The sequence below is a fragment of the Juglans regia genome, chromosome 7 (assembly GCF_001411555.2).
Source record: "Juglans regia cultivar Chandler chromosome 7, Walnut 2.0, whole genome shotgun sequence".
Taxonomy (NCBI): domain Eukaryota; kingdom Viridiplantae; phylum Streptophyta; class Magnoliopsida; order Fagales; family Juglandaceae; genus Juglans; species Juglans regia.
In genome coordinates, this window is record NC_049907.1 from 17,277,217 (window position 1) to 17,300,999 (window position 23,783).

General features: G+C 37.1%; 1 protein-coding gene across 1 annotated transcript in view; it reads right to left on the bottom strand.

Moving 5' to 3' along the window:
- LOC108986177 overlaps positions 1-23,783 on the bottom strand; it is a 99,636-nt gene that overhangs the window by 7,672 nt on the left and 68,181 nt on the right. Inside the window, exons 33-58 of the mRNA XM_018958698.2 lie at positions 22,872-23,144; positions 22,052-22,726; positions 19,943-20,161; positions 18,562-18,665; positions 14,850-15,145; positions 14,586-14,670; positions 13,686-14,393; positions 13,263-13,581; positions 12,914-13,072; positions 12,562-12,725; positions 12,278-12,458; positions 11,931-12,200; positions 11,624-11,830; positions 9,984-10,038; positions 9,459-9,589; positions 8,860-9,342; positions 7,973-8,755; positions 7,779-7,855; positions 3,663-4,116; positions 3,446-3,532; positions 2,337-2,492; positions 2,072-2,256; positions 1,425-1,964; positions 934-1,111; positions 700-842; positions 470-596 (exon numbers count right to left, since the gene is read on the bottom strand). Coding sequence (XP_018814243.2) covers positions 470-596; positions 700-842; positions 934-1,111; positions 1,425-1,964; positions 2,072-2,256; positions 2,337-2,492; positions 3,446-3,532; positions 3,663-4,116; positions 7,779-7,855; positions 7,973-8,755; positions 8,860-9,342; positions 9,459-9,589; positions 9,984-10,038; positions 11,624-11,830; positions 11,931-12,200; positions 12,278-12,458; positions 12,562-12,725; positions 12,914-13,072; positions 13,263-13,581; positions 13,686-14,393; positions 14,586-14,670; positions 14,850-15,145; positions 18,562-18,665; positions 19,943-20,161; positions 22,052-22,726; positions 22,872-23,144 — 7,059 coding nt within the window. The remainder of the gene's footprint in view (positions 1-469; positions 597-699; positions 843-933; positions 1,112-1,424; positions 1,965-2,071; positions 2,257-2,336; positions 2,493-3,445; positions 3,533-3,662; positions 4,117-7,778; positions 7,856-7,972; positions 8,756-8,859; positions 9,343-9,458; positions 9,590-9,983; positions 10,039-11,623; positions 11,831-11,930; positions 12,201-12,277; positions 12,459-12,561; positions 12,726-12,913; positions 13,073-13,262; positions 13,582-13,685; positions 14,394-14,585; positions 14,671-14,849; positions 15,146-18,561; positions 18,666-19,942; positions 20,162-22,051; positions 22,727-22,871; positions 23,145-23,783) is intronic.

Below are 23,783 nucleotides of genomic sequence, written 5' to 3' on the forward strand. Positions count from 1 at the left end.
TATTTCCACTTTTCAAAAAGATATATTTCTAGGAAAACTCCATAAAATCATGGCAGTGAGAGCCTGATGTTTAGACAATTGAGCTTTATATCACATATACTATAGAAAATGTTAAAAAACGCTTTACGCATATGATTTTGAGACTGTAATGGTAGGCATGGTGAACAAGCATGCTAGAAGTAGTTTACATGCAGTGTTATAAGTCCATTATCCAATTCTACCACAGATAACACACTCTTACAAGCATATTGAACTAATCCAACGGGATGGGGAATTACAATTATTTTCTCAAAACATAATTTGGACCAACTGAATTCATAGTTTTCATGTTAAATGACGAGACTTTCCCCATGAGCCTCTTGTTTCTAAATATCATTAAGGGTGGTTCGTTCAATCCAGCCTGAAATTTTAATTATCTAAGAAAATGTCTCATAATGAGGATCATGTGGAGAAGGATCATAATACATACTGGCATATTCTCAGTGTTCCCCAAGGCAGTCATTAAGGATGACCAAAATCCAAGTACACCCGTTGGCCGTTGACTTGGTGACATTGCCATTGACACTTTGAATCGTACTTCCGAGATGTCAAGGGCTCTGAAATTTCAAAGACAATATATAACTGGAACAACTTCAAGAAACCAGAATGCAGACATTAACCAAAATTTCAATTACAAGTTGAAGAAAGTTCCATGCATACATAATCTCAATAATGCAGTCGACTGAAACCGCAGTTGTTTGAGTGTCATATAATCTCTTGAGGTTCACTTGCTGGATCATTTCATGAAGGCGCCAAATGATGGGTTCATGAATGTTTATTAGAAAAGCAGAATTTGCAGGTCCCTGTTTAGAAGCAATCAAGATATATTTAATTAGTGGATAAAGGAAACCAAGTGTCATATTTCTGCAAGACATTTAAATGATAGATGCTCACAATGACACCAATATATGGATAGACATAGAGATCTAGTGATCCATTGGATTGCATTGTCAAAGAAAATTTGAATATATAATCATTCTCCTCCCCAACTCTCTGTGGCCTGAAGAGAACTGGCATTGGAGTTAATGGCAACTGGTTATCCACTTGTATTCCTCGCATTCTTAGTTTGAACCTGTAAAACAAAGCAATATGTAAGTTAGTTCAACAATTGCAGACAAATTGATAACCAGAAAATAAAGAGCAAACCTGAGTAACCTAACATGCCTAATCAAGTGACCATTAATACGTAGTGAATAATTGGTCAGCTTAGGGACAAATTGTATTTTAAAATTCTAAAATCATGAAGCAAGTGAGCTCTGAAGGCAAAGTTATTTTGTTAAGTTGAATTGAAAGGTATGTTCTGTCATGATGAAATCTGTAGGTACCTTGAACTCCAAGATGTTCTACTATCCAAGATGAAGTACTTAATTGAAAGCAAATCTTACCTACTGATTCCAGAGCCCAAGCCCGTAGAATATGCAAAAAGAAGATTCTGCACTGATAGGTATAATATTTCCTCAGGTGTATGGTCAATAATGGATATTCCAAGCTCAGCCAGCTCAACAGTAACATGAAATTCACAATCTGAGATGGATGCTGATTGCTGCTGTTGAGAGTCATTTGCAGAAAGCTGTGATGAAGGTGATGAATACCTTCTACTCAATGTTCCTGTAGGTTCATTTTCTGGCATCCAATCACTGATCTTAACAACATTCCTTTTCTCCTCTTTTACAATAGTAACACGTAGAGCTTTTGTAGGTCCACCTTCCACATGAATTGGTCGGTGATCCAAAGCCTCATCAATATCATACTTCTCTGATTTCAATGGATCATTCCCATCTGCCACTAGTTCCAACAAACGTCTTCTACCAAGATCTTCCCACAGAAATGAAGCAGCTGAATTAGGGAGAAGAAACTGCCATGAATCACTGGTACCATCCACTTGCCGAAAGCGAATGGGCAAAAACATCGAGCGATTTTCAATCCTGTTTATGGGAAGTTGATTATACTATTGATGCAGGAACAAAAAATAACTTGCATAAGAAGGCAAAGAAAAGATAAAGAAAGTTTTCTGAATGAAAACAAAAATAACCTGTAAGGACTTGATAATGAATTTGGGCGGAAAATAACTTCATAGCGGGAGTTCTTTCCTCCGCTTCTTACTGCTACCCTTAATTGAATCTTTTCATTTCCAATAACCTTTTTCAAACAAATGCGCATCACACCTTCGGTACAAACACTAAATGGTGTACTCCAGTGGTATGCATCAAGGCGCAACTGAAATAAAAAAGAAACTCCACCATGAGTCACAGAATATGTCTATGGAATTCTGGCATAGATGTTTGTATTACACAGACCTTTAACAGTTCAACTTTGGCAGAAGACTGCCATCCAAAGGGTTTTGGAGGATCAGCGGGATGAATCCATGCCTCTGAATGAGAATCACACTGCTGCAGGCAGAGACTCTGACCAACCCTATTAATAAACAAAGTGTGTGGCTGAAACTGAACAACCTGAACATCAACCAGTAACCATTTGTTAATTACTGATGAGACATAAAGAGAATCAAAATTATCATATCTTTGTTACGGTATATTTTTAAATACTGTGTCCGGTGAATAAAATCCAATATACAACAGACCCTTGCATGCAAACTTTCTGTTGTTAACTCTTATGATGCATCTCAGGCTTTAAGCATTTTGGTATTCATGGTGTTGGCTATTCACCATAACTTCTTATAACCGTAATGACAAATTCTTTTCAATTGATAAAGATCTAGAGCTCTGTTTTTGGCATGTGTAAATATCAGTAACCTTATCCTTTAGTTAGTTCTCTTTTTGGCGAAAGAGAATAATTTATTTTACTGTTAAAATCTCTAAGATAATATTTGATAATTTTAAAAAATAGATAGGGTAACTGAAGTAGATTTCTAAAAACATTAAAAAGCAGGCAGTAGAGGGCGGATCAATATTAGAATATATGCACCTTATACAGTACAGCATGATTGCTAAAAATTATACTCCTTCCATCCCACAAATGATGTTGTGTTTCCTTGCTCTTTTAGGTTATCCCATATCCAGCTCCGTTAATAAGAAATCTCCCTTTCAATTATGATCTAAAGAATCTTGGATGGGAGTTTCCAGAAATGAAGACATTTATTGATTAAATTTCCCATATTTACCTTATATTGAATCCACCTATAATCAAATTTGAATTCACCTCATTTCATATTTGAACCTCCTTTCTTTTTTTCCCCTATCAGTACATAAAGACTTTATTGATGAGGTATAGGCATAGCACAAGTACATGGGACAGAGACAAAATGTAAGGAATTTTAGGAAGAGCATTTGCCTCATTAAGCATAATCTTTTATCTATTGTTGCTGGAACAAGTAACATGAAAGCCAACGTTAGATCTACCTACTACCATGAAGCACATAAATTAATTGAAGATAATTCGGTTCAACCTTTGTTCTGTCTGAAGTCAGATTCAGTAAAGCTGAAAGCTTGTAGTACGATCCATCTGAATTGTATGCCTTGACGTCAATCCGCTCCTGGAGAAAAGTTTCAAAGGGAATCGCATGTAATGAAAACTTCTCACATGCACACGCACACAAAAGGCTAAAACAGTTCTATTTGAGTCCATAATAATCTGGTGAATACTTGATCATGAATCTAAGTCACCTTGTTTTCGAGCTCATGAAAAGAAATCCCAGGACTGAAAATTTCAGAATTGCGGATAGCAACAGCAACGCCCACCCGTGAGGACATATGTGCATCTTTGTTAGATGTAAATGATATAACACCGCTTCTGCCGGCATAATCTTGTGGAGAAAGCATGCTAGGAACTGGAGTAGTATCCTCAATTATTTCAAGTACTTGGATATTTTTTCTTGGGCCAGAATGTCTCCTATCCATTGAGTTTGAAGGATGTTTCAAGGCTAACTTTGCGGACTTAACTGCTCTTGAAAGAATCATTGTATCCACATCTGCTTTGTCCAAAGGTTCAACTTCCACCAATCGATATGCTAAAGGCAGAGACGAATCATTAATAACCCAATAGGGAATAAAAAACCTAATGGTTTTGGGAGCTGCAATTGTTCCTCCCAAGTCACGTTCGATGGTCACACGCAATCTCCTGCATATATGATAATTAAGGAAGACCACAGGTACAATGAGCACAATTATTCTTCATTTCAAATATTCACAACAAATTAGTAAATATTTACTCATGGCTATGCAGAGGTAAACTAGTATATGTTTTATTCTTCATTTCATATAGCCACAAATTACAATAACTAGAAAAGGCTACAAAATTTCACAAAATACATTTCATATTTTTTTATGACCAGACTGTCCAATGTCACAAAACACAAAACATACATGAAATGTAAATACACAGCTGCTCAGGTATATGAAGACTCAATTTATTCAGAATGAATATTGTAGGATGGCATCAAAATGGTTACCTCCCAAAATGTCCTCGCGTTGCATCATGTAATTTTGGATGCCATCAACGATAAGCATCAATACAAATGCTTAAATACCAGGCATTGGAGCTGTGTTCTTTATTAGAGCACATAAATAGAGTACCAGTTGTTTATAGAAACGATTCCTTATCTATGCTCAATCATAGAGGATTCTTGTTTTAGATATTTATTTATTTCTTCCTTTTTTTTCTTCTTTTAGTGTGTGTGTGTGTGTGTGAGAGAGAGAGAGAGAGAGAGAGAGAGAGTAGGGGAATACACCCATAGAATGCACCGGGAACGGCTTTGAGAAGTGATGTTAAACCTATCTCAACATCACTTAAAATAGAACGATGTTTATTCAAAGAAGAGGTTGACACAACAGAAAAAGAAAATCAGGAGATAGTACAATTAGGGGTGAAAGAAAACGGGTCCGGACAGGAAAAACAGACCACCCCGATAAAACTAGTGGTCTGTTACGGGCTATTTTGTGACAGCAAATCAGGTGACAGCATAATGGAGTGTGCTACTTTATCAAAGGAGATATGTTGGAGATAGAAGTCAAGGGCTCTTTGGTTAAGAGAAGACGATAGGTGCATAAATGTTTTCTATAGTGTGGCTAACTCTAGTTGGAGATTTTTTTATTTATTTTTATTTTTTATATAAGTAATTGGAGAAGCAATTATATTGAGATGCTCTCGGTTGATGGCTCGGTCTCTACTGATCAAGAAAAGATTAGGAGTCATATGCACAATTCTATGATGACCTATTCTTTAAATAATTTGTGTGGAGGCCTAAGCTTGATGGCCTAGTTTTTTTATTCGATTGGAGAGGAGTTGAGAGGCCTTTTGAGGAGAAGGAGGTTCTTAAAGTAGTGAAAGCTTTGAACCGTGAAAAGCCGTTTGGCCGGAAGGGTTTCTCTATAGTTTTCTTCCATGTTTGTTGGGATGTGATCAAAGAAGATGTTATGCGAGTGTTCTACGATTGACATGTAAAGGGTTTGAAAAAAGTCTCAATGCCACTTCCATTGTTGTCGTATTGAAGAAACCAGGGGCCGTGGATGTTAAAGACTTTAGGCCTATTAGCTTAGTGAGCAGGATTTACGGGATCCTCTCTAAAATTCTTGTTAATAGGTTGTATATGGATATATAAAAGATCATCTCAAAGCCGAAGAATGCCTTTGTCAAAGATAGACAAATACCAGACTCTTCTTATTGTTAACTAGATTCAGATGGCAGGCTAGATTCGGAGAGCCCGGGTGCTCTCCAAAGTAGACATTAAGAAGGCCTATGATCATCTCAATCGGGAATTCCTTCTATACTAAGAATTTTGGTTTTAGGGAAGAAGGGAGATTTTGGATTGAAGATTGTAGACTTTTCTTTTTTGGTGAATGAAACTTCTTCCAGTTTCTTCAGTAGCTGTCCTCGCTTGCGACAAGGAGATCCTTTCTCCTTGTTGTCATTATCATGGAGACGCTCAGAAAATGATATTTGCTTCTGAAAATGGAGAAGTGGCTTTGGTGCTGTCAAAATGAAAAAGAGGCCTTGTGGAGAAATGTAGTAGATTCTAAATATGGATGCATATGGGTAGGAAGGTGTTCTAGGGATTATGGATATTGGGCTCTCAAGGAAGCTTTCCTGAACGTGTATTGTGTTGCTCGTGCTAAGTATGCTTCTGTGGCCCATTTGAAGATATCTTGTGACCTCTCTAGTTATCTAATCTGTAGTATTCCATCAGGTTGAGAAGAGGAGGGCAAGATAAGCTTCTTTGGGCCCCTTTGAATAGAGGGCTCCTCAATGTTTGCTCTTTCTATAATGTACTAATTTCTCATGATAACAACCCCTTTCTTTGGAAGGGTATTTGGCGGATGAAGGTCCGTTCGAGAGCTGGCTTTTGATTGGACAGCCTCTCTAAAAAAGATTATCACAACGGATTATCTAAGGAAAAGAAACATTGTCGTGATTGAGTAGTGTTGTATGTGTACCAGGAGTGAAGAGTCTGTTGATCATGTTTTTACTCCATTGTGAGACTGCAAGAGTTGTGGGGTGACTTCTTCAGTTGGGTGGGTTTGACTTAGGTAACGCCTAGAAGAATAATGGAATTTTGCGGTGCTTCAAGAGGGTTAAGTGGAGTTAATTGCAACAGTGTAGGAGACAGTACCAACTTGCCTTGTATGGTGTATTTGAGGAGAGATAAATGATAGAAAGTTTTAGAATCATGAACAGACATTATAGACTTTAATGGGCTTAACTATCATGATTTTCTTGTCATTTTCTTCTTCCAGACAGGTATTTTTCTTGTATATATCCCATGTACCTGGCCTACACCTTTTTTTATAACTAGAGGATATTTTATTAGTACTGAAATAGGCATAGCCCAAGTACACAAAGCCTGGCTTACACCTTTTGCGTCCTTTAATGAAATTTACCACTTATAAAAAAAGAATTACGCTAATATCAGCAAAACATTGGGAGGTGAACCTCTTTACCTCTTTTTATGATCAATTATATGCTTATAGATTAAAACAAGTCAGAGATGACAAGATGCGCTGGAATTTATCCATGAGAGGGATGTATGAGGTAAGTCTTTCTATAATGAATTACTCCCCATGACAACATTGCCTTTCCATGGAAGTCCATTTGGAGGAGCAAGTATACCTTGAGAGCAGCTTTCTTTGTTTGGACGGCTGCAATTGGGAAGATCCTTACTTTAGACAACTTGAGAAGAGACACATGATGGTGATTAAGTGGTGCTGTATAAGTAAGAGGTAGCTAGCATGCTACAGCAAGCTGTTTTCAGTTTATATGGACTTAGTTGGGTGATGCCTTGTTAGATGATAGAGCTGTTAGCCTACGAGAAGGGATGGGTTGGTTGCCATCATAGTGAGACCTTGGGAAAATCAGCCTGATTTGTTTGATGTGGTGCATATGAAACGTAAGAAATGAGTGAAGCTTTGAAGACAAAGCAAGGACCATCCAGGAACTCAAGACTTTCTTTCTAATGCACTGTACTCTTGAATCTCAGCCACTCTATGCCTTTCTAGTCTATGGTTCTGGAATTTTACAGCTTTTATCTCCTGACTAGAAGCTTTTGATGTATACCCTGGTGTAATTCCTTTTTCTTTTTATGGTCTATCACTTATCTCAATTATAGGAAGAAAAGAACTTGATTTAGTACTTGCAAGGAATTTGACACTACATATATGCAACATACTTTTTGCGGAGAGAATATTCAGCAAAATTTCCTAGCTCCAGAACTGTCCAATTAAGAAACTTGAGATCCAGAATGCATGTTATATACCAAAAAATAAAAAAGATCCTTCGGAATCCCAAACCTTTTACTTTGCTGGTGAACCATCCAGAAAGATGAGACATGGTCAAAGGAATAAAGATCCAGAACAAGAATAGGGTCCTGCATAAGAAAAAATAAATAAACATACAAGGGAATAATGCTTGCATACATAAATACTCCACATATACTCTTTACGTAGAACAAACAGGAATGAGTATATTTAGACTATGTTATTACCTTCTCCAGTACCCAACCTCCCTGAACAAACAATGTAAGGTAAATGGGTTTCCGGATATCTGCTGAATATATGTGAACACTTCTCCGTGAAGAGATTATACCATGCTGGCGCTCTATACAACTCCCTTCTTTTGCTTTTTCCCAGATTGTGAACTCAGCTGGACAAGGAAGTCGATTTTCCAACTTCAGAGGGGAGTTAACAGATATTCTCCAATCATAAACAGGTGCATTTAGTTCAGTATGAAGAACAGAAGCATCTATGCCTATGCTAAGCCAGCATTGCCTACTTCCAGTGCTAGAACAATGCAAAATTATATCCTTCTTCTCAAGCTCATTCAACTTGAATGTATAATTGGACATTTTAGATTCCTGCTTTTGTCTGAGTGAACCTTGGTCCATGAAGGGAAGTTCAACAGCATAACCCCATGAGTATGGGGACTCAGGATGATCCACACAAGGACGTACTTGTAAACAATGGTCAGAATCCTTGGATCTACTTCTCCAAGGTAGAACAGTAGAAGCACCAGGACTTATGGTAGCAAAGTCACTCTTCATGCTATTAATGTCTTGCTCAGGAGATTTTTTTCTTGAACGAATCCATCGCCTTCGACGCACAACATCAATAGCTGACTTGGTGCACGACTTTGAAGAAGTTGGTGGCCATTTCAAACTGTTGAAGTCAGTACCATATGCCCAGCCATCGTTGTCAACAAATTGACATTTATCAATATTCCAAGTTGACGTCCATTGCCATCCAGGGGGAAGGGGAGGTTCATAGAATTCCTTCAAAATAAATTAAGAAGAATGTGAATATACACATTGTACTAATAGTTCAAGAATAAGAGTAAACAAATGATATTAAAGCCACACTCTTCGAGAAAACTCACCTTTGATGAATATGAGTAGTACCGGTTGCTCCAACGCCCTGGGTCATCACTTCGAAAGCCAGGCCACTTGTTACCCCAACCAGAAATTGGCTGATAACGTTGATTTTCAAAAATCTCTTCCACCACGATGTTACAACTGCTTGTTTGTGATGAGGGACATATGCAAATATCCAATTTAATATCAGTGTCATTTACAACTGTTGCAAGACCCCTGAAAATCACATGCTTCTTGCCATTTTTCATGACAACTTCCACAGCAATAAAATCATTCTGTAATAATTTGGGGACCACTGACATTGGAAGCAATGATCGAACACTCTCCCATACACCCTCCGGACTGAGTCCAATCCAAAATCCAATGTCTCTATCTGTAACTTTCTCATTTTCGGCATCTCTTTTTAAGTTTGCAATATTCTTCCTCTCAAAATAAGTAGTAGATACAAACAGACAACTGTGGTCATGTGTGTTTTCAGCATTATCATGCTGAACCAGAAAAAAGCAAACAACAGAGAGTTAAATTATAATATTCCATAAACATCAAAACTAAGCATGTTTAACTGCATTAAACAAGAATTCATAAAGTGAAACAACTAGCTCACCCTTCTCTTTAGAGGATATGATACGATATTCTGAACATTATAGGGTTGATTTGACATCCTCGCTGAAGCTACCTTCTTCAACATATTTGCACCATGTCCAACAGAAAATGAAAGTGATCCAACGACTTCACCTGTACCATTCAAAAACTTTTTAATTATATGTGAAATAAATATTACTGCAGAGAAAAATCCCACCACTACTTGTAAAGCAATCCACTGGCACTTAATAAAGCATTATGCATTTCAGCATGGACACTAGATAAATATTGCCCCATTTTGAAGGTGCCACGTCACCCATTCAAAACTAAAACAAAATGAAAAAAAAAAAAGAGACGATAATGCAAAACCCAAGTCTGGGCAAAATATTTCATTGACAGCACAGTCAGATTTAAATTAAGTGGAGCATGCTGATCCAGCTCGAGTGCAGAAATCAACAATACATTCAAAAATTGAATCTCTTGATGTCCTTGCAACTTTCTTTGAAAGCAAGTCTAATCTGGAGGTTGATGATCCAATAACACCTACCTTTTCCAGCTTTGGCTGCAAGGTTAGTCACCTCCACTTCCAACTTAGCTGGGGCCTGCATAAATAAATGTATTTCATTTATAAAGTAATAAGGCATAGCCCAATTTCAATGGGAGTATACAAGAGAGAACACCTAATTACAAGTTAGAAGCTAGAAAAGGAGGCGATGTAAATATTGGGATCACACAATAAACTACGACAACAACATTAATTTACAACAATAAAGATAAACTTCAAAAATGTCAAATTACATGCTAAATTTAAATAACAATAAAATCATTATGTTCAAGAAAGTAAAAACACCATCTGTTGATAAGAAAATAATCACATGGTCAAAGAATTACTAGCTTGTGAAAAATTTAATATGGGACATTTCCAAATAAATATCATTGAAATGAGAGAGAGAGAGCTCGTCTCATCATGTTATAACTTACAAAAAATACAATGATACAAATATACATTTCAGGCAAGCAGTTCTTAGCATACACAATATGAGATATAATGATGCAATAAGAACTGAAAGAGAGCAAAGAAACCATTAACCAATGGAATAGTCAATCCAAAGCGCTCCCATCATTGTGGCTTATAGATTTAATTGTTATAGATTAGCAAATCTTTTGACAGCATGCTCACATGTCCATATATCTTTCCAGAAAAAGATTGGCATGTGACATATCCGTAAATGAAAAAGGTGCATCTCCACAGGAGTCTATAATCCTTTCTTGCCTGACTACCAACAGTTGAAGAATCCTCGTCACATGCCTCAGACAGGACGAATTTCTTCATAAACCCACTATTTTGAAGTAAGAAAAAGTTTCACATTCGCTTAATGATGAGTAAATTTTGACAATATCAAACTGTCCTATGCGAACAAGAGAACACCCATTATAATTAAGCTAAACTACATGTTAGGAGGAGGTTTCTGAAAGGCAAAGGCTTATATACTATGATACTAAAATGAAGATGCCTCAATTCCCAACCAATCGAAGCGAAAAAAAAGAGAGATGTTTAAATATTTTACATAAAACGGGCCAAAATAGACAACAAAAGAGAAGCCTTGGCTAAACTAATCTCTATGGTGGTAGATATTAGGACAGGCAATACTGATAGGGGAGTAACAAGCACAAACGAGAGCTTAATTTTCCACAAGTTTTTAGAACTTGCATGCTATAGTTTTTGTGATAATACCTCTCATTAACTGTCTAAATTGATGGTCCATTGATTGAATAAGTTATTTTGTTCCTTAAGAACATAGAAGCAAAAGAAAATAAGAAAGCAACATTGAAGGTATTTCATAAGATACCTTCTGAGAATTTTTTTGTTTCTTCTTTTTTTAATATTTTTATGGTGAGGAATCCTGGAAACCATGCAAACGCAACATATCTTTAAGCCGGTTAAACCCCGGAGCCATGTAACGCGTCCCCATCACACGGCTCAGGTAAATCATTGGCTTTTCAGCAATGGGATGTTGCCCCTAGAAATGCTTTACACCCAAGGGTTTGAAACATAGACCTGGAGGGAACATACCACCAAGACCAAGATCCTTACCACTTGAGCCAACCCCTAGGTGTTTGCCTTCTAAGAAAATTCAAATAATAAAGAAATAAGAATAGCAAAAATGAAGCTATCCCATACGATACCTTCCGAGGAACTTCAAATATGAAAAGTTCATTCCACTTAGCGGTGCCTGAATCAAGGTTATTGGCTTTTGAAACAAGAGGCTTGACACATTTTGTCCTCGCACTCTGAGGAAAAAGCTTTTGTTGATCTGCTGCCTGGCTATCAATGACAATGCGCAAGGCACAGAAAAAGTTATGGCTATTGCCATCATCAATGATCGGTATTCCCTGGAGAAAAGCATAAAAATTATTTTTCTTTCCAAGTAGAAGAGAAGATAATAAATGAAGATTTGGACCGTATTTTATAAACAAGAGCCACAGTTACAACCTTAGCTTCAAGAATCTGTATAGCTACATAATAACGTGCTTCCCTCGATTCATCTGCAACATTTAATCTGTCTGAAAACCTTGGAGGTGGGATCCAAACAGATGTGCAGCCACCATGATGTAGCTGGTCGACGGAATTTGCATTTTGCTCAACTTTTTTCAGATAGATATCAAACCCAAGTTTGTTTTCTATAACCACAGTCTGAAAGTCATCTTCATCTAACGCAGAAAAAGTTGGATCCTCTCCATGCCTACGATGATGACCAGCTTCCTGCAAAGATAGTCAGCTAGTAAAGCATCAAAAGAATCTTCTTAATAGAAAAAAAAAAATGAACTCAAGATCAAAACCTCATTTAGCTTGGCAGCTTTCTGCTCAAGTTCTAACTGCCTTCTCCATGAAAGAATGCTCCCAACAAAAGTCTCGAGATTTGCAGCACTGACATTTACATTCAGGATATTAGTAGCAGCTACACGTACTCTTTTCCCAAGTCTTGATGGTTGGTGTGCATTGGTATCATAAGTTTCAAACCTAAAAGGGTAAAGAAATATAACACAAATTACGGACAAAGAGATTTATACTTCTCAAAAAGAAAACAAGAAACACATTATGGATTGAGAAAACTGAATATTACTTGAAGATTCCATCAAATGGCTCAATCAGGGGCTCCCAAGCTTCTAATTGTGTGTTGAAGGCAGATGCAGCAATAGAGGAAATGAGTACTGCATTCATTGCCTCCAGTTGACCATGTGTTGCAAGCTTGATATTGGTTATCGTTGTGTCAAATAGCGGAGTCATCTGAAAGGGTCCAAATCCAATCACAATGACAATGTCAATTAGAAGAAAGCAAACTATTACATTGTTGTATCAAATAGTGGTGCCATATGAAACGCTTCAGTTTCTATCCCAAAAATAGTATCAGTTAGAAGAAAGGGAACTATCTTAACATCAGATCCTAGGTATTCAAGTTTCATGAAAAAACAGACCATTCCGCATAAGCTGTCAAGAACCGTCAAAGAGAAGCATCTTAGCTTCATTTCGGCAGTTATGTTTTCCCGAGCCTTTGGTTTCATGGAATCACCAATAGTATAAGCCAATCGACTCGTTGGTTTTTTCAGATCAGAACGAGCAAGAAATGTGCATGCCTACAAAAAAAATATAGGGAGCTATGAAAGAGAAAAAGAATAAGGAAGACAACACCATCAGGTAGGAAGGATAATGAAAAAGGAAAACCTGGACATACACAAAAGAAATGTTTAGATGAAGAGATCAGATAGGAAAGCCAAATATTTAAAAGAAGATCAAAATACTAGCCCAGTGAACATTCATTTTAACCTGGTTTTCAACTTTCCAAATGCTCCAGCACTGAGATGCTTTCGAACTTGAAGATCTTGAAATGGGAACCTCAAGTATGTTAGCTTGGTTAACAAGATCCATTCTTGGGCAGCAGAATGAATCCAAGGATGGTGCTTCATCTGTTCTTGAGACTACACATCCTAGAGAAGCATAACCAGGAGGAGCAATTGGATACCAGAAGAAAACTTCGTCAATGCCCTTTCCTGTGATACGGGCTACTCTAGTAAACTGCACAGGCTTTGCAGAAATCTCAGGATTATTGGCCTTGAATATTATTCCCAAAGCAGGTGGTTCTAAGCTGACAAGATACAAAAGTAACTAGATATGTTAGTAAACAACAACTCATGAAGAGATTAACAAAAATATAGGTTAAGAAAAAATTGCAAGATAAAAAGGTCTAACCCTTCAGTTATGCAATCACCCAGTACAGCATAACCCGGACGTGCAATAGGTCGCCATATTGAGACTGGTTGCCGGAGGTCACTACCCTTGTCCCACCAGATTCGCTCAAAATTAGGGGTTGACACATAACAATTAGTAGCTTTTGAAATTGATCTAACGACATCCCATCCAGATGAATTTGCACTCTGGTTATTTGTTTGTTGACTTCCACAGTCACGACTGTCCCTCGAATCAGAGCCAGATTCTTTCGAGGCAGAATGTTGCCAATTCGAGTTCCAGAGAAGAAGATGATTCAGGTCAAAACTTTTATCTTTGGTAGGGCATTGCGCTGAAGAATGGGCTAAAAATGATCCAACAACATTGTCTAGGCGCCAGATGCTAAATCCATTTGCCAAACTAGAATTTGAATGCACACTGAGTATGCATTCTGAAAATGCTGTTGATGTAACAAGGTCAGAGCGTATGCAATAAACAATGTGACTTGGTGGAGGTTGGTTTCCTACATGTGCGACACACCCCAATGCTGTATATCCAGGCGGTGCAATAGGCATCCAAATAGAACAATCACCATTAAGATCAGAATGGCGTTCACGTCTTTCAAATCCTTGAATACCAGAGAAGGAACCAATGAGATTGAAACCAATGGGCTTCCTCACACGCCCATATGTATTACTCACTGCCATTACAGCCTGTGAAGGAGGAGTTGGCCTGAAAATACATGTTGAACTTTAACAAATCAGAGCACCTAAAACATAAAAAAGAAGCAAGCAAAAACTGCACCATAATTGGCAACATTGTATATTACATTTGTTATCTCACTTCGATGTGAAATATTAATATTAATAAACAAGAAAAAACAATTGCGAGGGTTTAATAAAAATCAATTTAATCTAGTTCAACCTTGAAGTCACACAATCTCCCACTATGACATAGTTTGATGGAGCTCGAGGCCTCCAAAAGGTAAGGTTGTAAGGGGACCCATTTACTGCAAAAAATACTCCCACAGGTAAGTAAGAAAAATACCAGAAACTCAATCAAGACATAGAACCAGTTCATGAAGTACATGGCAAACTATACAGAAGTATGGTCATTTGTGTCAAATGAGAATGCATGTTATCATTGATAAAAAAAAATCAATGTTAATATAGCTAATATGAGAGAGACCTTTTGGGGCAACCCATAAACGGTCAAAGTTGGTACAGGGAGCAAGGGCTATTGCATTTCCAAATTGCAATGCTGCTGCTGCCTGGTTTTGCAGATTAAGAATGACAGAAATGGCACTAAGTGAAAGATGGATACATATATCAGTTGATATCATAGACAGATTTGTTTTGTCCTTTACAGAAGTATATCCTCCTGATATATCCACAGGATCAAGAATGATAAGACCAGAACCAGCCTCAACAGTGAGATCTTTCACCAAGGCTCGAATCCAGGTATCGTTTTCCTTAGATGCATACCTGAAGAAATAAAAAATTAAATCTTTTATAAGCATTTAATCTGTGTTATATAAACAAATACACAAAATTGAGATGGAGATATTGTTGCTAAAAAAAATGCTAAAACAGAATTGAAATTCATCTATTAAGGCTGAGAGAAACATACAAGTTTCAAGGGTACAAAAGACAAAGGAAGAAGAAGAAAACGGACACACGTGACAAGCAACAAGTACTTCTCATATAAGTATCCTTTCCACACTCTTCATATCCCAAAAAGAGTTTCTCATAAGGAAAGCCCAAGTGGGATTATGATACCACATTCTGATAAGTGATAAAGGTAGGTGGTGTATGAAAGGCCAAGCGACATGACCTATACTCTAAAAGAACTAGTCAATGTTACAATTGGAGCCCTATTGGAATATTATAAAGAGCAAGAACTTCTCCTTCCTGAGCAAGGTGGGATCCCATACACCACCTACCCTTATCACTTAAATGAGGTATCACAGGGATCGAGATGAGTAACTTGACAGAGTAAAACTAAGAATACATGTGAGTTTCTTAGCCACAAATGTGGATGACAAGATACTAACAAAAACTTGCTTAGAATTGAAAAGTGCAAAACAAAAGCCATAATATGTGAAATTGAAAGAAGGCAACAAGATACATTCTTCCTACAATTTAAAGTTTCACTTTGGAAAATTGTGTCGGACTACTAAGGAATGTGGTGGAAACTGTTTTGTTAAATATAATTTCAGTTGTTATGAGATTTAACAGCAGGATTCCTTTATAAAACTCCTCCATCTTCAGCATAAATGCTTTTTTTTTTTTTATAAGAGGTAAATTTTATTGATTCAAATGAAATAGGGATAGCCTATGTACACAGGAGGTATACAAAAGAACGCCTAAATACATTCTAGAATTGCTAAATTAAAGATAAGAAGTCATGAACATTGTTTCCATTAAGCACAATGGCTGAAAACCAGAGCAATAACGTGTGTACAAAAAAATTCTGAAGCTTCGTCATTGTGCGCTCCATATTGTCAAAGCACTGCGTATTCCTTTCCGACCAAGTACACCACATAATGCACAACGGAATCATCTTCCATACAGCCGCCACCTGGGGACAGTCTTGAATTTCCTTCCAACAAGCAAGTAAATCAACCACCCTCAATGGCATTACCCAAGCGACATCAACTCTTCTAAAGATCTCATTCCACAACACTGTTGTCAACTCACAAGCCCTTTTATGCAAATAATCATATTCAACTCAAATAATCATATTCACTCTCTCTCAATAGCCCTTCAGTCAGTCTACTGCACAGCCAAACCATCTAGGGCAGTTTTCCATCATGGTTTTCTCCACCCCAACTTCCAATTGAAAATAGCTTATTAAAAAATTAAGAAAGAAACAAAAATTCCATATACAGATAAAATGCTTAACAAAATTAGATTGAAACCATCTAATGCTATAATTATACATAATTGTTATATATTGTAAATGGAAAGCTGGGGAAAAAGAAGGTCCATTTGCAGTATGGTTTACAAGAAGATATGTGCTCCCCCAAGTGGTATTTACCTTTGACATCTAAAGATGGGATACTTGTTACTATTCAATTTCTGTAGAATAATTCTTGCTTGTTATTTAAAAAAGAAAACCTTGCTTGTTATTTGTAAATTTACAGTTCTAGGGCTGTGCATCCGGATGTGGATCTGGGTATCTGGCTACCCGGATCCACATCCGGGTCTATAATGCGGGTGAGGGTTAGTCTGGTTATAATATGGGCGGGTACCTGGCTTTACCTAGTTAAAAAAATATGGGTGGTTGTAATCGGATTTATCAAAAAAATGCTTTTAAAAAATTTACAGTTCAATGCCAACCGCCCACCGGAAGAGAGGAAAAAGTGAACAGCAACGATATGTACAAATCTTCATACACCATGTATGCTATGAACTGAAAGATAAAGCCTCAGTTTTCTGTTTGGCAGACAATCAAAACCAAAAAATAATTGTTGGATCCTAAATCCTTGGCTAAACAAACCAATTGTGCCAGGCTCAGTTCAGTCAAGGTTTTTGCTTTCTTTATCAGGTCCCAAACAATTAAGAATCTAAAGAATAAAAAATTTCAGTTCTTGTCCTTTCTAACATTTCCTAGGCAAACAAACAGAGCACAAGCAGAGAAATAAACAATGGCTTAGATCCTAAATTTAAAACTTTAGCAAAACGATTCAATGGAATCGAAGACGTCTTCGGTTTTTGAAAGCATAAAATGATTCAAGGAATGTCTTTTTTTCTTCAAATACAAAAGGCCTACCATTAGAATGAAGGATCAAGATCATGAATTGAAAATGAGGAAAGGGATGTGGGAAGGGAATTGTAGCTAGCTTTCTCTCCCCTAGGCTTTATTTTTTACTTCCCCATCCGGAAGAATCTCGCTCTCTAGTTTCTCTCTCTTGTTCAGGAAGATCAAAATGTTCTTAAGTCAGATTTTTTTAAAAAAGTTTAACCCAGTTACGAGTAACCGCATTATAAAACCATACCCACATCCGGGTAGATGCGGGTATGAAATCTTAATACCCGCCCGGATGACCCCGGTTTTCCGGGTTCCGGACAGGACCCAAAAAAAGGGGTTCGGATGAACTATACATTTCCTAGAGTACCGGTGATACCCCATACTAACTGATGAGTGTAGATGGTATATGAAATCCCACTTTGCTTGGAAGGGAAAACTTCTTGCTCTTTATAATGATTCCAATAGGACTCCGATTGTACCGATGACTATTTCTTTTGGAGTGTAGGCCCAGATATGGCTCAGGCCTTCCCTATTGGGCGTTACAATCTTGCTCCTTCCATGATATCTCACATAACATGATGAATACTCCAAATAAAAGTTTACACATTTTAGCATGATTCTGCAGACTTGAATATTAAATTCAACATCCATGTTCATATATCAATTATACGTGTAAATCAGGATGTTGATGTACTCCTTTCTATTGACATTCAAAACTTGGAGAATACCATCTAAGCTGACCGGAATTACTAATACAGCCTTAATGAAAGTTACTTCTCTTTTCTCAAACTGGAAACTAAAACCAAAACCGCTTCTTGGGGACATAAGTTGAAAATTGTTCCCATTCTCTTAATTGGTCTGTGCACGTTTATTTGCATATGTTCTGTAAGTGTGGGCAAGGTTTTTTTTTTTGTGGGGGAGGGTGGGGGGGCCATTTGTGGAGAGATGAAGAATAATTAGTAGTCTAAAATTTGTAGTGATATTTTAAGAAATGGGGTAGAAAAGTGAAAGCATATAAATTGCATCTGCAAAAGAGGATCAGGAACATATGTTAAAACTCCTTCGAAGAGATTTTTACCCATGTGCACTATGGACAAGCACCATAACAAAATACAAAGATTGCAAAAGGAAAATACGATGCTCTTACATGAAACTCAAATCCAATTTTGCACGGAGAAGTTTTTCACCATAGGATGAGTCATCCAGAGAAGATTTTGTACCATCATAGAAGGTGAGCTCAGGAGAAACAACCTAAACATAGTATTAAGCAATTCAAACAAGGAAACATGTCTGAATTCATTAGAAAAAGCAGCTAGAAGTGAGAAATGTTCAAAATCAAACTCTCAGTTTGAACTCATTTTTATTATCAAGCAAAAGCAAATCAAAATATTGCCCTGCATGAAATCTAGTAATGATAGCTTCCTCCCAAAATGACTAAACTTCTCTAAAGTCACCAGCAAAGTGAAAGGTGGGAGCCAAAATCAGAAATATGGACTTTGTAATGTAATGCAATTATATTAGGACTATGGAGGCATTGTGTACAGTATCAGTAGCTCAACCCTAAGAGCCATATCAACAGTTCTTTTCATAATAACAACTGGACTGAATGCAGAAAGCTCATACATATAGCCATCCATCCAGGTCAAAGCTGGCAGGGGTGTGATTTTAATGACCTGTAGAAGAAAAGGTTTTATGATTTTTTTTTTCTTTTCTGTAATTAACTAAACAATCTGTCAGAAGCTTGCTAATAAACCACTGTCTTTCAATTGGCCAAGTGCAAGAGAAGGTTACAACATCATAATGCATCTCTAGGGGCGCAAAAGTGTTAAAAGCTATTGGTTTGACAAATCATCATTAACTTCTTTATTCTCACAATTATTGGCCCAATGGCCTATTCCATTGTCAAAGAGCAGTGCTTTCAACATTGGCCGAGGAAGTTAGGAACTATGCATGGTGAAAAAGGTAACAGGACAAATAATAATGTTCCAGTTGAAAAAGCCACAGCCTTATATATTAATGGCAAATGAATCCACCCATTTTTCTTACATGAACTAGTTTTTTTTTTTTTTTTTTTCAAATGGCTGCAAGAACTCAGTAAGGAGCAAGATAGCTAAGTAAGTTAAACATTACTGAAAAAATTAAGGCTTTAGATGGAAGGGCAAGAGGCACCTTGGTAGAACAAGATTATGGGCAAGAGGCACCTTGGTAGAACAAGATTATGATGAACATCACAAATCAAAGACAAAAAAATTCAAAACAGGACTGCAGTTCAAGGCTTAACACAAGTTTTCAGAACTTTGCAAGGGGAGTGTTGCCTAATAATTTTAAGAAAAGATTTAAAGCCCAAAGTTTAATGGATAAAATGAGCAAGCAAATAATACTAATAGTTGACATACAGTAACCAGATATAGACAGCAGCGATTGAAGATCAAAATATCAAAAGGGCAAGAGTTCAAAGTAAAACAGAGAGAAAACAGGTTGAAAGAAAATATATTCGTACAACATATCTAGAAATGAAGATCAGTCACCTGGGTTTCAAATGTGAAACTCTGCATCCCATTTGTATTATTTTGAGAATACGAAGAGATATTTGTGGTGTCTGAAAATTCATGCATGTAGTGCACACTCTTTTTGTCATCAACAGATGAGGATATGTCCAGAAATGTTACTTCAACGCCATCCTCTAAAGAGACTGAGTAGCTGCTATCGTTACACAAGTACGCATACTTCCTCAAAAGAGAACCATTCTGATGGATAATGAACACAAAATCAATCTAAATGTGGAGTATTGAGCTGATCTAAGCAAAAGACTATAAACAACAATCCTTCCAAATCTTCAAACCAGCCAGTTTAATACGATTATAGTGCCCCTTCAACAAAACTGAACTCATACGTATCGATTGCCAATATACTAATAATGCCAATACTGCCAATAAATATAAACACACAAAATGAAAAAGACAATCATAAACAGTTGGGGGACTCTTCAGATTTTATATTTTACACATTGCAGACAAGTGTCCGGAATTCAGTTCATTTAACTTGATTTCGAATGATTTGGTATTATCATTCAATTCCATTCAAATCTACAATGTTGACACGCAAACAAAGCTGACATCCATATTTACAAATGGAACTTTTTTGTTCATTTTTCCATGCCTAGTTTAGGTTGATGTTTATTAGCTCCCAATTTACATTTCCTTTTTTATTTCTCATTCTACTCTTCTAGAGTAATATTTTTGGAGATGGAGACAAAGGACCTTGCAGTTGAGGGAGGGCAACAGGTGTACACAGTTCATCCACTAGATTGCTAATTCACATTGGCAGAGCAATTCCAGACTACTCGAGCATGAATGGCATAATTCTTGTCAATCACCAAGACATCAGGCAATTGCATACTATAATTTCTATAGAGTTTGTACACAGAGCTGTTCAGTTGGAGACCTAAGTTAGATGGCCTGACTTTCAAAATATTGGGAGTGGAGGAGGAAAGCAGTTGGAAAGGACCTGTGAGGAAAGTGAAGTGTGAAGTTTGCGAGGTGGTTAGAGAAATGACTGGAGACAAAGCCCCAAGACCAAGTGGCTAAGCCATGGCTTTTCTCCAAACTTGTTGGGAAGTGGTGAAAGAAGACCTAATAAAGGTCTTTCACAATTTTCATGCTGGGGGCATTATTTTGAAAGTCTTGATGCAAACATTCATAGCCCAATCCTGTAGAAGACAAGAGCCATTGACATCAAAGAGCTCAACCTACAAGTCTTGTGAGTGGAGTATGGAAGATCATTTCAAATGTGCTAGCTAACATATTGAAGTTGGTGCTAGTAAAGATCATCTCCCACTCGCAGAATGCTTTCACCTGGGGACAAATATTAGATTCAGTTTTCATTGCCACTGATTACTTTGATAGCATAATAACATCAGCAAGACAGTTGTTTTGTGTGAACTAGATCTAAAATGGCGTATGATCATGTGAGTGGGATTTATACGTTGAGGAGAGGTGGCTTTGGGAAAAAATGGTGCAGTTGTATAGGTCAAAGTATATCCACAGTGCACTCAGTATTGGTGAATGATGCATTCAGCTCTTATGTAGATAAAGACAAAAGGGTATCCCTTGTCTCCTCCATTGCTTATAATTGTCATGGAGGCCGTAGTAGAACAATCTTGGCACTGGTAAATGAGGACCACCTTTCAGGTTTCTCAATGGGGACCCGCAATGAGGATTTCTTATCTCACGCCTATTATTTTCTATGACATGTTAATCCTTCATGAGTCTATGACATACTTTCTCTGCATTGCATGTTCCAAAGTTTTGAAGCAGTCTTAAGTCTGAAGATTAGCTGCGCCAAGCCTGAGTTACTACTTGTTGGCAATGTGGATAATGTTGACAGCCTAGTCCAAATCCTGGGATGTCGGGTGTCTACCTAGCCGATGATGCTGAATTCTCTCTTTTATTATCAATAAAACTTATCTTACTTGTCAAACAAAATTCTGAACATTAGTTTCCTTCTAGCCCATCTGTTTTAAAGAACTCCAACTAGTGACCAAATCTAATGCACACATTGCCCCCATTTATAAAAATAAGAAACAAATGCAAGTAGTATTATAAGAACAACCATCTGTAAGTAGGAAGTGATAGTACCTCAATCTTTACATTCACAAACCGCAGCCTCTTACCACGTCCAATAATTATAATTGGTTGATATCTGAATGAATGGGATTCCTTTGCATCAGTTTCTTCACTTAAACAGATAACCTTTCCACAACCATCATATGTGTATTCATCAATGCTTAAAGAGTCTGCAACTAATTGTCTACTTGGGGACAGGTGCACCACATCTTCCTTCTGTTTGTAAACACGTTCACTGAGTACTATTGCATTTTTCCTACTCAGGGGATCATTGGTAGGGTCCATTGTTTCATCCCTTCCAGTTATTGCTCCCAAAGCAGGCACAAAAAACTCACCAACAGCAAGAAGAAAATCAGGTACTACAAGAACTCGAGGCTGCTGAACCCGAACCACAAATGATTGGGATGACTTCCGCCATCTGTAGTCCATCAAGAACATTGTTGGAACTGGCACATCAATGTCAAGGTCAGCTTCTGTGTTTGTTCTTGAAAAGCTGCCTTTATCCAAGAAAAATGGAAAATTTCCAGGAGAAGCTTGTTTGGAAGCATCAGTGGATGATCCAAGCATCAGGCGCATCTCAGGTTTTATATCTGGGCGGATATCTAGAATGGAAAATTTGGGAATGGTTACATAGAGGTCTGTTTCAGAGGACGATGTCATCCGATATGATACCCAAAGACCTTCCAGCTGAAAAACCAAACAAACAATATAGTTTAGTATATAGCAGCCAACACCATGGAAAATAAATAGTACAAAGCACAGATACAGACACACATAGATGTATATAATCAAGATCAAGATTCATGTAGGTTGAATCAAGATAATTACTCACCGCAATATGAGCTAGGGGTGACTCCTGAATGCCATTACACAACTCTAATAAGGCATGGTCAACTACAACCGCCACTATGGTAACCGTACGAGAGAGTAGCATTTGACTACTTATGTTGACCTTGTCAACCAGCATCCTCATGGTATCCTTTGAACCAGATTTCCTGCCTCGGAAGCTTGGAGGAAGCCTTGGCTCCTCACATAAGTTCATGTATGCACAATCCAGAATAACTTTGTATTCTTTGTCAGACATCACCCCATGCAATAAACCTACCTGCTCAAAAGATCACTCATACATATCAACTAAAGAATCATTTTTTTATAAGTAAAGAATCAGCTAAAGAATCATAATCACAATCATCCCATAAAGTTTCTTTTTTCTTTAACTCAAACATACGAGACCCTGAAAAGTTAACCAACCAAAAGTGTATAACATCAAACGTCAATTTTGAATTTTAAGAGAGTTTCAGTTTTAATCAAATGAGGGCACCATTTAAATAACATGATATTTGAAGAAACAAGCAAGAGATATATTTAGAGTCAGTTGTAAAATAGGTGATCCAACTTTGATCTCTAATCAAATTATTCAATCTATACAGCAAAAAAATATTTTCAGAAATGAAACGAGATAAAATGTACAATATTAAACAAAATATATTGGAATCTGAAACATTGAAATAGGATTACATAAAAGATTCCACCTGACTCATCTAGTTCCTTTTCGCTAAAGTTTTTGAATTTCAGGCATGGATGCTATCATATGTTTTATGGAATAAAATTGAATGAATAACTCAATTTTAATCAGGATTTTTTTTCTGCATTGTAATTCATGTAACCCCTGAAGGCACAAAATTCATTTTGTGACACTGGTGGTTGAGTGGATCTCTTGACAGAATTAATAAGAAAGTTGAAA